Source organism: Thamnophis elegans, chromosome 3, assembly GCF_009769535.1.
Source record: "Thamnophis elegans isolate rThaEle1 chromosome 3, rThaEle1.pri, whole genome shotgun sequence".
Lineage (NCBI taxonomy): Eukaryota > Metazoa > Chordata > Lepidosauria > Squamata > Colubridae > Thamnophis > Thamnophis elegans.
Window position 1 is genome coordinate 98,031,508 of NC_045543.1, and position 15,708 is coordinate 98,047,215.

Sequence of the window (15,708 nt, forward strand, 5' to 3'; positions counted from 1 at the left end):
GATTTAAAAATAAAATCCTTTGAATTGTAGAGATGTAGTAAAGAACAAGGAAAAGTGTCTCTCAGAAATAGTAATCTCTAGGGAAAAAAAATTCAAACTCAACTTCCAGTTGTCTTCATTAGAAACATGCATGTAATTTTATTAACAACAATATAGAAGTGGTTTGCTGATGTCACTTTGTAGATATTTTAACTTCCCAATCTAAATTGCAACTCTTAGATTCCTGATATCATCCTAACCAGGCCTAATTCTGCTGTTGAGCAGCTGGGCGCTGCCCCCTTACTGAGCACCACAGCATCTTACTGGAACCTAAATCCCATTAGTATAACAAGCACACAAAATGTGGTCTATATATGATTATGTTCCATGTAAAATGAGATAATATATGTCACTAAAGCCAATGATGCACTTATTGTATTGTTGCAAAAAACTATTTGTGCTACATATATTTCTTTATTAAGTTGCTTCTGGAAAAATCCACATCATGCTTGCAATCATCTGGAAAGTAAAGATAGTAGATAAAAGTGTGCAAGTCAAACCAGGCCAGGTGGGAAGTTTCCCATTTGGAACTGCACTAATTAATTTGCATGGGAGTAAGAAAACATCAACATATTATCTAGGGAAGAGGTTTATACACTTGGCCTTTTATTGGTTTTGTAATTTTATGCCCTTGGAATAACTTCAGTGTAAGGGAATATTATTGAATAGCTAAAGTTGATACAGAAAGATGTAGAGAATGATGTAAATTAAAATTTAAGTCAGCATCATAAGAGTGAGTCTCCTTTGTTCGTTAATTGCTGATGCAAATATCTTCAATTTTAAGCCACAGAAATAAGTCTTAACTGTCTTCCCACTAAACTAAACTGAGGAAGTGCTGAAGCCAAAAATATATGATTTTACAGTTTTGAGTTTGGTGAAAGATAAATCACTATTATACTTTTCACATGAAGCAAGCAATAATCCTGTCAAATTCTATAAATTTCCACCATATATTGTCATTATAGATAGAATGTCATAGATTCATGTATTTTCCCATATATTATCTATATTAACTACATAAAATATTGATGGTACAATAATTATTTAGAAATGCCGATCATCTTGACTAATGTAATGCTATGATAATTTTTTAAAAAGTGTAAATAACAGTAAAAACTAAACAGAATCTAATTTTTTAAAAACATATTATAATTATTATACATACAGTGCTGAACCAAACCTGGGTCTATGGACTTTTCAACTATTGCTACCAATGTTTTCTTTTAAAAAATATTTTAGACATTCTTAGATATTTTGGCACTTAAAAAGAAAAAAAAAGTTCAACTATGTAATTTAAATTAAAATTATTCCATTGGACATCTATAGAAAATATATTGATATAAACAGTAGTTTATGAGTACTTTCCCTGCAATTCCCCATGAAATAGAGATGTTGTAATTCTCCCAGGCATGGCAGTTTATTGACCTCCATCAAAAAAATGATATAACTGGAAACAGTTTAGCAATTAAAACAGTTTTAAACAGTTTAATTCAAACATGTTTATTGTAATAAAGAAATTGTTCCAGAAGCCCAAGATCACAGTGATAATGTATTTTCATTGTACAATTATCAAATGAAAATGTGTCCAAGGCAAAAACAAACAGCTTTGCACTCATTTGTACATATAGTTCAATACATTAAAACATTATTTTCTCATATGTTTTAGATACTAGAAAAGGATTTTCTGTTCCCAAATGGTTCAACCATAATTTTATGTAAAATGAAACTCATTCTAATTCAAAAACTATCACAAAATAGCTTTGCATGTTTTCATTGGTCTGTCCAACTGTCATTTGAAGTCATTATTCTTCTGTAACCATGTTCAACTGAACATATAGTATTAGTCCATGTCATATTCATTTCTTCTTTTTTCCTTTATTTTTTTTGCCACCTTCTCCTTGCTGTAGACTTGGGTCACTGCCTCCCATTTTCTGTGTTCTTGTTTTCAGTTTGGGAATTGTTTCTGCTGCATATAACATCACTGCCTTACCTAAATAAACAGAGAGAAAAGAACAAAAAAATAATTTATTAAGAAGAGGGTAACCAAGAATTATCCATCATTTGCACTTCATAATGAGCAGTTTAGCTTCCATCTATAAATGAATAAAAGGAACAAATCAAACTTGTGCATATTTATAAAACTCACGTGTTGGAAACTGAGGTTGACATAGATTACCATCATCCTGCTTCAGCTGAATGCGAACTCTACCCCTATATTGTGCATCACGGTTCCATTCCCTGGAATACATTTTGTTTTTCTAGTACATGGAGAAAAAGTTCAGAACATTACAAGCAAGCATAAGCAAAATTAATACTTATAATTATAAATCTACTTTGGGAGCAAGAATCATCTAACAGTCCTAATAGTTACACAGGAATAACTAATATAGGGCTGAACTGTTTAATAGTCAAAGGTATTACCTTAGTAATTCAAAGGAAAGCTTTCTAAGAAAGTTTACTTGACCCCATGAAACAATTGTAAAGTTACAGCTGTGTGAAAAAGTCCTGCATGCTTTACGGTTTATGACATTTTTTGGATAGGCCATTGTTTTTATAATATTTTATGCTAACTGCTATGCAAATATTATATTTAAATAAATACTGGTGGTTTTTAAGTGAAAAGCATAAGCTTTTTGCAATTTGGTGCTGTTTGGATGGGGATTATGAATTTTCTTGCATGCTTACAATGATTATGAAAACAGATTAACTGATGCATACCCAGTGGCATACATGTTGCAATTACTAAGGCCAATGCTAGTGTTTTGTTAACATTTTTATTGTTCGTGGCCCTGAAAAGGACCATTTAGGTAACCAAACATGGTTCCTAATATGAAATTGGCCAGCCCTTATTGCTTATCACCAGGCGGCATCGCTTCGGCATAGACTGTATAAGTCTTTGCACGTGATCTTTGGTGACAATGTGGTGCCAGGCTGCAATAATGAATGCAAACAGCTCCTGCTTGGTCTTCAGATGCTTCTTGCTTATTTTATAACCAGTCTTGGCCCACAAGTTCTCAATTGGGTTCAAATCCGGGCTCTGAGCTGGCTAATCCAGGAGTAGAACACCATGCTTCTTCATCCACTGCTGGACGGACTTGGCTCAATGACAAGGAGCAGTCATCCTGGAAGTAAAAGTCCTTCTCTACAAGTTGCTGAGCTGAAGGAAGCATGGTCTTTTACAGAACTTCAACATACTGCTTGGAATTCATGATTCCCTGTACGATTTGTATCCGACCAATACCAGAAGCAGCGACACAGCCCCAGATCATCACATGAAATGGATGCTTCAGAGATAGATTTCAGCTGGAAATCTTCTGACATACTTATTGCACTGATTCCCAGTCAAGTAGAAATTGCTCTCGTCACTGAAGATGACCTTGGGCCACTGTTCTTTGGTCCACTTGGCATACTTCTTGGCCCACACACATCGCCGAGAGCGGTGAGCATCTGTGAGCAATGGTTTACTTTGAGCCCTGCAGCCTTTGAGTCCTCTGGCAAGCAATCTGCGACGCACTGTCCTTGTGCACACTTTTACATCACGTTTACCCCAAATTCTTGTAATCTGAGGTGAGATGAGCTTCCTGTCAGCCATCAAAATGTGTTGCAGAGGCCGATCTTTCCATTTGGCCACTGTCTTGGTCTTCCAGAGCAGAACCTGTCATCAACTGAACCAGTTATTTGGTATTTTTCAACCACTCTGCTCACTGTGGTGCAATGGCATTTCGCTCTCTTGGCTATTTCTGTACAGGAGTAACCCTCTTCATGAAGCACAATGATGCGATGTTGCTGCTCAGTACTGGTGAAAGCAAAGGCCTTCATCCTTGCCCACAACCAGAGCTAAATTAAATTTCTCAATGCTTTTCATGCCTATTTATAGTCAGAGAGTATGACAACATTGATTGGCTCATAGATTTAGTCTCTGTGCATTTTGATTGGTCAACCAAAGCTCGCTGCTGATTGGCTACTTTCGATTCTAACATTCTCAAAAATTCAAGTTGTGTTTGTTTTTGCACACAAACTCACTCAAAACCTTAAAAAGACTTTGGTTATATTAATAAAAATTATGCATCTCAATACGACTACAGAAATTTTCATCAAAGTACTAATACTATATTATACTAATATTGGCTTAAAATGCATTTCTTTTTAGAGGGGCTGTCCCCACTAGTGTTGACTGACAATTTCTCTTGCCCCTGGAAACAAGCAATTGATCACAAGCTAAGCTCTTATGGGCTTTCACCATTATTCTTAATGTTCCTAGGCTTTGAGCAAGCAAAGCAAGTAGTAATCAATAGAATGAGGGACATGGAGTTCCAAGAAGAATTAAATAGATTGCCTCTCCACAGTAGGGACAGAATCAAACAGGGTGTGTGGGAATCGGCAAGATATCTAAATGATCTGATCTCTCCAAAACAAAGAATAGCTTTCTTCAGAGCCAGATTTAACATTCTTCCTTCAGCACTCCTCCAGGGCAGGTATAAGAGAACACCTATAGCCGAACGCGTTTGTATATGTGGTAAAGGAGAAGTGGAAGATAATTCACATGTACTATTACACTGCAAGCTATACAGAGCTTGTAGGTCTGCATATATTCTCCCCTTATTAGAGAGATTGCCAGGGAGGGCAGACCATTTTTATCTAGGCTTTCTCCTCCAGGATACTAACCCGGTTACCACGTATGCAGTGGCAAAGTTCTGTGCTGCTGCAATGTCCATAAGAAAAAAATTGGCTACAGTATAGCACCATCTTGTACCAATTATCTGGACATACCTTTAACAATCTTTGGACCATAATGTTATTATCCACTTTTAATGTAAATACTTTTAATTATATTTTAATGTTAGTATTTTTAATGTAGTGTAAAGACAAATGTATATTGCTGGTCTTTGACCGTAATAAAGATCTTTCTTACTTACTTACTTACTTACTTACTTACTTACATGGTTTCTATGAGTGAAAAGTTGATTAAACATGTAAATACAGGGTAAAACTGTAAGTGTGCAGGACTTTTTCACACAGCTGTATACTATTAAAGTTTTTTTTAAATGTATGCCAAGGGTTACACTTTAAAGAGGGATTTCCTAGCTTAATTATTATAGTATGCCAGCATAAACATTTTAGATTTATATCTCTCTCATGAATGTGTTCTGTAATCCTCAACCTCTTTCCATTTATTATGGTGTCCTCTGCTTCTCTACTCTAAGGAAGGGAGGTTGTCACAATATTGCTTCCGTGAGTTTGACTCTTCTTACTCCTTCCCCCTTTATCACCAAATATGGAATTATAGTTTTACATAAGTGTACAGTAGGAAATAACAAAAAAATTACCTCCAAAAGCACATTAAGACCAACTGCTGCACAAACATCTTGAATTTCCGTAGATGTAGGATTTTCAATAGCCTGCCCAAAAAAAAACCCCAGAGATTTTTTAGCATCTATGATTTCTTGTCACCAATTAAGCTGTTATATATGAATCAATTATCAGCTAATAGTATAATAATTTGGAGCCTTCCCCATTTTATTGCAATAGCATTAAAATGATTGTGTGCATCTTACATATTTATAGGAAAAAGAAAAAAAAATCCTAAAATATATTGAGGAACAATTGATTGAAACAACAAAAATTAATAAGAATTAATGGAAATATTTGGAGACATATGATATAGCTCATATAATGTATAGATATAAATTAATGTGAGTGTGCACAGCTTTAAATTTTGCAAGCCATATGCCAACTTTAAAAATTGGCACTGACTGCCCTCGCCAATTTGTTACCTGATACCAAAACAAAACAAAAAAAGAAAAATGTTTATGTAACAAAAATGTTACAGTTAAACCATGAATATATATAAGAGCCAAGGTGCGCAGTGGTTAAATGCAGCACTGCAGGCTGACTGCTAGATCAGCAGTTCAGCGGTTCAAATCTCACCGGCTCAGGGTTGACTCAGCCTTCCATCCTTCCGAGGTGGGTAAAATGAGGACCCGGATTGTTGTTGGGGGCAATATGCTGACTCTGTAAACCGCTTAGAGAGGGCTGAAAGCCCTATGAAGCGGTATATAAAAATCTGCTATTGCTATTGCTATGAAGTAATTATAGCTTGGAACTGAACTTTTTAATGTTCCTATAAAAATAAATTATGTAAGTCCTTTAATAATTACATTAAAACAACCAAGTCTTTTTATACATGCAAGACATAAATATGTGGTGGCCAAACTAACATTGTGGGTTAATGAATATATACAATAAGAAAGCTTCATTTAAAGGAAATACAAATACTACATCTTAATTTCTGATTAAGGCTCCATCCATGAAATAGCCCAATATGTAAATCACACAAATATTTTATTTTACAAAGTTTTCCAATTATATTTTTGATGCACAGATTTTCCTTCCTCCCATCATCCACAATTACTTTGTCAAGAGGTATTCTTCTTCCTTCTGCTATTGTCTTCTTGTTATTTATGTAGGCTGGATATATACAGATAAACCTAAGGCAAGAAATAAGAATTGAAAGCTTGATAGGATACATAAAATAATATTTATTTATTCACATTCAAATATTCTTCCAAATATGGCATATGCAGCTCCTAAAGTAAAGAAATCCACTATGGCTAAGAACTATATGAGTGAAAGGGCTTATTTTTATATTTTTAAAGTTTACTAGGCAACCTACAATGGGTCATTTCAAAGACACTGCCTAACCTAAACAGAAAACTAGTTGCAAAAAAGCAATGGGAGTAGAGGCAACTCTAGCCGGCCTGATAGTACAACGAGTCGGCCTGGGTATCAAATGACTAAGATGGGATCAGCCTATGTATCTTCTTGGCAACAGTGTAGCAGCGCAGGAGCATTGAAGTGTCCACATATTTGCCAAATTTCAACCTGGGAAGCATGGGTCCCAAGTTTTGGATGCATTCTATAAATTAGCCCATCCAACCGAGCCCAAAAACTAGGGCCTTATGATGCACTGTTTGGCCCAATTAAATGTTACAGACACAAAAGTTTTAATAACCTATAGATACAACTGACGTGGATAATAAAAACATTTTGGCAGTGGTCTGCTCTCCAAGCTTCTTTCAGTTTAGTTTGTGAACATTTCGTTACCAGTCTAGGTAACATCATCAGCAGGATTTTCTTGTCCTATTTTCCTTAGCCTATATGTCTTGTGTGCATGTGTGGTCAGTTGACCATGTGATTGGTTGTTCATTTGAAGCTATATTTAATTTCTGAGCAGCTGATTGGCTCTCTTGATTGGTCATTCGAATTGTCTGGTTTCTTACATATATGAATATGTTAAGAATAGTACAAGAAAATCCTGCTAGTGTTGTTACCTAGTCTGGTAAGGAAACATTCAGAAACTAAATTGAAAGAAACTTGGAGAGCAAATATAAAACCTGAACTACAAGTATTTTCTATTATTTCAAAATAAAAACATTTATTGATTTATATCCTATCTTTATTTTATTTTTTTTAATAAACAACTCAAGTCAAGAAGTATATCTAATACTCTGTCCCATCTACTTCTTTTAAGGTAAGAAATGAAGATGAATTCTATGCATGAGCAATACCGCACTGAATGTTTGAGAAAAGAACAACTAAAACATTGATAGGAAGATTTTGAAATTGAATGGCTAATTTGCTATCTTGTCTCCAACATTTTAACTAGATTTAATACAGTTGCTTATCACAACTGCAGATGTAACCCAGTTTTTTGTAGGGATAATTTCTCTTCCCTCATACACCAGCCTTCAACTGGTGGGCTAGAACCACAGTTAGACACTGCATGGGTTACAAGAGCAGCATTACCACCAACCAAGGATATGACTAAAGAGAAGAGGCTCCCAAAATATGTGGGCATCTGCAGGGAGGGCATGAATGGGCACCTCCAGGAAAAGCACCTACAAAGGGGACATGGATATCACACCATCATGGCAGTGTCATACAAATTATGTAAACCCATAACTAACGCAATTTATATAATCAGACATTTATATGACACACAATGAGACATGTGACCTCAGGCGTCTTATGAATTGTGCTCTGCATTGTGCGCTGTCAAAAAAAATGGATCCCAGAAACTTAGATAATGGATTGTCTGTTAACTCACATAATTCATTATTCAAGCAAAGTAGGATATTTGCTTTATAAACACTTAATCAGTTAGAAGGCTTAAGATTTTGGACCAGGAGCTGAGCAACAAGGGTGTAGTCCACCCCTCAGGCAAGAAATTCAGCGGGTGACTATGGGCCAGTTGGGTTGTTGTTGGGAGGAAAAAAGCAGAAAAGAGTTCTTTGTGCTCTTTATACTCTTGAAGAAAAAGGGGAATGAATGAATGCCTGGAAAAACTCTATTGTAGCCATTATTTCTCCACCCTTCCTGCTACAGTTATGAAAAACAGTGAGGGGAAATACAGGTAGTCCTCAACTTACAACTGTCCATTTAGTAACCATTCAAAGTTACAATGGTACTGAAAAAAAGTGACTCATGACAGCTTTTCACACTTATGACCATTGCAACATCTTCACGGTCACGTGATCAAAAGTCAGATGCTTGGCAACCGATTCGTATTTATGACAGCTGCAGTGTCCTGTGTGTGTGTGTGTGTGTGTGTGTGTGTGTGTGTTTGTTTGTTTGTCAGGGGATCAGCTTTTGCGATCTTTTGATAAGCAAAGTCAAGGAGAAGCCAAATTCACATTGTAAAATGGGGCAAACTCACTTAACAAGCGTCTCACTTAGCAACATATATTTTGGGCTCAAGTGTGGTCATAACTCGAGGACTATCTGTCAGAGCAGGGACCACGAAACGAAGCCCCTCCGCGCGCAAAGCCAACGGGCTCCTTTATGGAAGCCACCGGATCGCCCCCGTCGAGTTGCGCAGAGCCGACCCCAAGGGAAACGGGGCAGCCACCACGGTCGCCGCCGCCCTGCAGCAGAGGTCCCTCTCCCCCTCCCCCTCCCTCTCTCTCTGAGGTTCGGCCACTCTCTCGGCCGCCGCGCCCGACCTCTCCCCAAAGCCGCCCGAGCCGAGGGGAAACCTGCGCACTCCCGGATTAAATTAAAGCCCAGTCCGTACAACGCGCGAATCGGGGGCGATTTGCCGACTCGCGGCTCCCGCGCACCCTGGTAGAGAGCCCCGGCGCGGTTTCCCTTCCCACGTTACCGAGATTTATCGGAGGGTAAAGAGGGGGCAGCCCAAGCCATGGCCTCCGCATCGGCAGGCGGCAGCGGCTTTTTGTGACTCAGCCATTCACCGATCACGGCGAATCGAGGACCGGAAGCGGAGAAAGCCAAACCAGCTGCCCCGCCTTTGCGTAGCGATATCGTTCGATCTCACTGGCTAGTGGAAGTGTCGCTCATGGATAAACCGGACGCTAAAACAGCCAGGGACTACCTTCGCTATCGCGAGAGTTCCTGTTAGGTTGGGTGACGCATGTACGATAGAGATGGGAAATCGAACTGCGGGCGGAAGTCCCTGATTTTACCTCCTGGCCGGGCGGGTGACGTAGCAAACCACAAAGATGTTTCAAGATTATATAGAATGGGTGGCATGAAAAGCTTCGGGGTAGTGATGCAGTTTCCATGCTGGCATTGTTGTTGCACGTAACGGATCCTTCCTTCCTTCCTTCCTTCCTTCCTTCCTTCCTTCCTTCCTTCCTTCCTTCTTTCTTTCTTTCTTTCTTTCTTTCTTTCTTTTTCTTTCTCAGGATTCTATCTCTTCTACAGACCCAAAGGATGATGAAAGAACTTGATAAATGTCTGAATCTAGACATGAAAAGCAATGACAGCCATGGGAGAAAATTCAGAATCCATGTTTGTATAAGAGTAAAAAAACATAAATTAGTAATTTAAACAGAGAAGAAAACTTACTGAAATCACACTGGCTGTAGAGTTCTCCTCTGTGCTGAGCATGTAACATTGATGACTTTAACCCCCCCCCCCCCCCTTGACATGAAAGGTTGCTCATCTTTCCCAGTTTGGTGCTCTCCAGTTACATATCAGAGACTGTGGGAACTGGAGTTGAGATTGGAGAAATGTTTCCTAGTGTTGAAAGTTAAAACCCACCCCTTTCCTAGAGAAATGAAATATTTTAGGAAATATTAAAAAGGCAGAATATTTCCTCTAAAAAGAAAAGTAGAAACTCAAGAGAGGCATAAACTCAGCGACCCCCACCTTTGTCAATTGGCCATTAAAGCCCTGACCAAGTCTATTCTACATAACAAAGTAGGATTACCCCTCTAAGGATCTCACCACATGGCACTTGGGAAGAAGCAATGCTGAACCAAACTTGGACTCAAAACACAGCCTACAGAGTTGCCCCTGCATGGCACCATGGCTAACAGCCAATCAGAATACATGCTCAAGTTCAAAGCTCAAAGAAGACATAAAACCATGGACTTTCAACATCTCTGCCTTTTTTTTCTTCATCACCCGAACATCTTGAAGCATGTGATCACCTTTTTCCCCCAGGACCTCAAACCAAGTGGTCCTGTCCACCATTAAAATCATCTTTCCAAGTGGCCTCTATGTTTCCAGTGTCTTTCTCCCACTTGGAAATGAATCCAGAAGGACATTTCTTCCAACACTAGCTATGAAGGTTTCAGCAGCAGTAGGAAGTGAGGTAGATTGTATAGGATTGCTTAATTCAAAACGCCACAATCTTTGGAAGCTCTATTGTTCATTCCTGAGTTGGTCCTGCTTTTCTATTCCAAAACCTTATTACATAAAATGGATAAAATTGAAAAGATTTTCAGGTGGCTTGAGGAATTGGTGGATGTTCCCATACCTCCTGCTTTATTACACAAGGTAAGCATGAGGTGCGGTACAAATTTGCCATTCCCCTCTCTACACATTTCTGTCATAATTGGTGGATAGTTTTCTGACAGCTGGTAACATACTGAAACTGGGAGGATAGCAAAGCCAGAAGAGGGTTTAAACATTGCCACTGTTAGCTGTTTTAACACTGGCAACATTGGCAAATAGGTCCCTTCAGCAAGAAAAAATAGTTACTGGATTATTTACACATCTATCCAAGTTCTACTGTCTGTATTCTGGGTTTATTTTTCCTCTCATATTATATGTTGGTGTGTTGATCTACTTCAGATGGTGGAGTTATACACTTTAGAAAGATCTTTTTATACAAATATGTAAATGATATATGCAAAATCACTGCAAAATTCAGAGTTCCCCTCAAATGCCTTATTAATCAATTTGGCTTTTGGTAGGTGCTTGGGAATTTCACTGACAATCTGGGCAAGATTTGCTTGAGAGCAAGGTCCCCCCACTGGTAGGAGAAAGTATCTCAGATCCTTGACAAAATCCAGTCTGAGCAAGTTCTGTCTGCCAGCCAGTCCCAGTTAGCTCCTTAGTTCTTTGAGGACCTCCAGGGGATAGAGGCAAACTTGAACACTTTAGACAACAATTAAGATAACAGAGGTACATTCATAAGTTTAGGCCTTTTCAATGGTAATGAGTAGCAAAATGTGCTTCTGTCTTACTGCATCAGGTAGTTGTTGTCCAATGAACCTGTTCCAGGTTGCCAACTGCCTTTTGAGTATGATTTCTGTTCTGACCCCCCATGTTCCGCACCAAAGCACACTCGTTCCACACCAAAGCACACTCCGAGCCAGAGATAAATTACAGCATTTAATTAACAGACAAACATGTCCTTGACAGCAACCCAACACAGACAAGCTTGGGCAGCAATAAACACAGATAAGGCTTGGCAGCAATCCAGCCTGCCAAGCTCCTACAAAGTTCTCCAACATTCAATTCTGTGTTGACTTCTGCAAAGAGGGGCATGTGCACAAGTAGCTTTTTATAGTCTGGAGAGGAGCCTAATGACCACCAGCTGAGCACAATTACGTCCTGTAATTGTGTAATTGTTCCTGACGCCTAGTAGCTCTTCAATGGCGTGCATCCAGGAACAACTCACTACTGGCCTCCGGCTCACTCTCCCTTGTTTCCTCCCCGCTGGTCCAAGGCTCAGGTGCCTCCAGGTGGCCAACCAGCCTCTCTGCGCCCTGCTTGGAGTCGGAACCCTATCCAGGGTTCTTCACATCCTTCAGAGCTGACTCATAGGGCCCCTCACCGTCGGAGTCTGCTGGCAGCTCCAACGGCTCCTGCTGGGCCACAACAGATTTCTTTGTTCAACACTTTGCTGGCAAAGTCGGTCAAACCTAGTCTAATCTGGACTCTAATCAGGATGAGGCTTTGCAGTGTGATTTAGAGCACCATCTTGCCAATCTGACTTGTAATTTCATTTGGCATTTTACCTTTTGACAGGGGTCTCTCAGGGACATCTTTATCTGTGACTGGATTTTTGTCCTTCCTGGCTTCTTTGGTCAGCTGGGGAAGTATTAATTCCCTCCACTGAAGTGGTGGTTGTAGGGAAGAGATCAGTGTGGTAGCTTTGGTCCTGCAAGTGTTGACATCAACATGAGCCACTGGAGGAGATGATGAGACAGTTTGATCTTGATACTGTCAGTATACTGATTAACTCCTAGTACACATTGGGCCTCTAAGCCATGCTAGAGATGCTTTCGAAGTCTTCCCCTGATGCCTTGAGACTATATGGGTCTTGCTGGGAAAGGACTGAACCCTAGCAAGATAGAGCTTTGGTTTGTACATCCCCTTATACCCCCTGCTTTCTCAGCTTGGTATGCTTATCAGTGATTACATATCACACCTGTCATATGCACTGGCTTCCTATTATATTGGATTCTACAATATAATGTCATTTTTGGTAGCTCCTAATGAAGTTTTTCTTAATTAAGTTAGAATGATGATTTTTTAAAAATTATTTATAGATATAAGACATGGGATTTTTATCTCTGTCTTAAGACAAAATACTGTATAAAGAAATATTTTTTACCTGGTTTAAAGTCTCTGTGTGTGTCTGTGTCTGTGTCTATATGTATACTTCATAATATTTCATATTTGAAATATTAGAGAAGCTGTTACTGAAAAGGTTTGTACTTGTCTTGATGATGGTAAAAGTCATTTCTTTATTTTTTCCTTATTCTTTATTTTTTATATTTCTGTACCCTTTGTCTTTCTCTTTCTGTACTTTTCACTTTTTCTTTTTTATGTTTATCCTAATTTGTATTCATGTTTTAACTTTCAATAAAAATTATCTTAGTAACACATTTTTATTTTTTTACAATTCAAAGCCGTAGTCCTATAGAAAAAGGTGGAAATATGAATAACAATGCTACCAACAATAAAACAACGTTTAAGAAGAAGAAAAAAGCAAATTTGAGAAACAATGGAGGGAGGGTTCTGGGTCATAGAGGATCTTGGAGACCTTTAAAATAGAGCATGTCTTACAGCCATATATTTGATAATTGAGTCACCATTTTCTGTAAATCCTCTGTGCAATAACTATGTCATGCCAGATGTGGAAAATAGGCCTGTGTTGGACTAAAAAAGAATTTTCTTTCTTTAAGAAGGGATTAAAAATGGAGAAAGAAGAGGTTGCAGATGTCGTTTGTCTCTCTCAGGCATGAATATGGTGGCTAAAAACTGTTTATTTTATATGTTTGTTTGATATATTTAAGGTGGCTGTTTATTGATAGTGCATATGGTTATTTCAATTTATAATCAAATAATGGCTGCTAATAACAAAATTGAGGAGCTGAAGAATTGCCTCAGTATTTCTATCACAAGATCATCTGAAAAAAAAAATTAATTCTGTATTTTACAACTGCATTGAATTACGGTACGGATTGCAACACCTGCTTCAAATAAGGAAAAATGGCATAATGCACAAGCTATCACATATTCGCTTTCAGCTCTTGCATTGTCAAGTTCATATAATGATTTGGTGGATATTGTGTGGCTTCCTAATTAATGTGGAATTTGATAATTATTAGAATGAAAGCTATTCTTAAGGGCTTTCATGTCATTCCTGTCTAGGCCTTTGAAGATGAATGCATCTGCTCCTTACTAAAGATCAGGAAACTATAAGACAAACATGTGGGAGAAACTTGTGAGCAGGAAGAGATTAATGCCTGCCAAGTTAAATCTAATCCAAAGACAAATGATAAAAAAAAATACACATGAGCAGGTGGCAGGAAAAAAAACAGAATTATTTGATTTATTCATTTCATCTTCTCTGAAACACTCAAATGGCTTAGTTGCAAGCATTAACAGCAGAATTCCCTCTCGAGTAGAAACAGCCCTCAGTATCTGTATTTTAACAAACACAATTAGCTTCTTGGTTCTGGTTAACAGAGTAAGGAAGTAGGACATCAAATACTAAGAAATGGGTGTACAGTATTTCCATCAGAAGATTTTATTCTGTATAATCTTAATATTATCTTATAATGTATAAAACTACTTCAAGTTAAAAAAAACGAGGCAGTGTGTCAGAGACTCATGGTACCATCTAATTAAAGCATCATAATCAAAGGAGCTCTACTCACTCAGTTTCTGCCCCTGGTTTTATATACTACTACCAGGAGTGTGGGAAAAAACGTCTTCGGAGAGCTGTCCTCAATCTTTTGGACACCCGGGACCAGTTCCATGAAGAAAGATTTTTCTGTGAACTGGAGGGGGCGTGATTTTGCATGCTGCCTGAATCCCAGGAATGGGGCTTTGCATGTTTGCATGGACTGGTTGCTGGCAAGCTGTGGACCAGTGCTGGTCCATGGACCGGGAATTGGCGACCCCTGCTTTAGGACAATGTAGATACCAGAAAACTTACATGAGTTTGTTGAACTTTGCAAGACTGGGCACAGTTGCAAGCTGAGAAATAGTAGGACTGATTTAAAAACCTAAGCCTAGCAATGCTCCAGGCAATTATATTATCACTGCTGAAGTTATTAATAATAATCTGGAATGATGGACTCCATTTTTAGTATTTCTGTTTACTTTTATAAACCATGTGTATATTCTATGTGAATGGGACTTGGCCATTATAGGGTCCATTTATTATTATTTTTAAAAGGTAATTAAATGCAATTTAATTTTAAATACAAGCTGTAAATTTTATATTCAATCTCTTTGTAATAAATTTACAGCCTAGGTCAATTCAGTATATATATTGGCTGAGGAACAGGGAAGGCTTTAGAACTGGCCATTTGATTATAGAATAATTTTCATTTTTATTTTGTTCTAACTTTATCACTACTAGCTGAAAACTATATTGTTAAGTCTGGATCTGCATCATATGACATATGATTTTAGGTTTACATTTGATTTTATTTCTAAATCTAGGTTGTGGTGCAAACCTTAACTGTCTCCTGTTGATAGATGGATGCTTCTGTTAGTGAGCAATCTTTATGAGAATTCAAGATTAAAAGTTCAATGCAAGTTTGGTGTAGTGGTTAAGGCACTAGGCTAGAAAGCAAGAGAGTTCAAGTCCTGCCTTAGTCAAGAAAGCCAGCTGGCTGATCTTGGATCAGTCATCATCTCTCAGCTCAATTCACTTCACAGGGTTGTTGTAGGAAAAATAGGAGGAAGATGTATTGGATATGTTCACTAACTTGAATTATTTGTAAAAATTAAGGCTAGATATAAACAAACATCACATCAGTGGTGGGTTCTACTAGTTTGGCCCGGTTCGGCCGAACCAGTAGTGGTTTGGCGACCTAGGTCACTGGAATCGGCAGCGATCCAGGCCTGCCACACCCCCAAACCAGTTCCCCAGTCGGCACCATTGGTGCCACC

The 15,708-nt window shown here is 38.3% G+C and overlaps 1 protein-coding gene across 1 annotated transcript; it reads right to left on the reverse strand.

Moving 5' to 3' along the window:
• Positions 1-1,523: 1,523 nt before the first annotated feature.
• SRP19 (signal recognition particle 19) lies at positions 1,524-9,327 on the reverse strand. The gene is made up of 5 exons (XM_032213602.1): positions 9,200-9,327; positions 6,452-6,527; positions 5,367-5,438; positions 2,186-2,297; positions 1,524-2,029 (listed from the first exon to the last, which is right to left on the reverse strand). Exons 1-5 carry the CDS (start codon positions 9,238-9,240, stop codon positions 1,896-1,898), a joined length of 435 nt encoding a protein of 144 aa, XP_032069493.1. The 5' UTR covers positions 9,241-9,327; the 3' UTR covers positions 1,524-1,895.
• Positions 9,328-15,708: the final 6,381 nt, after the last annotated feature.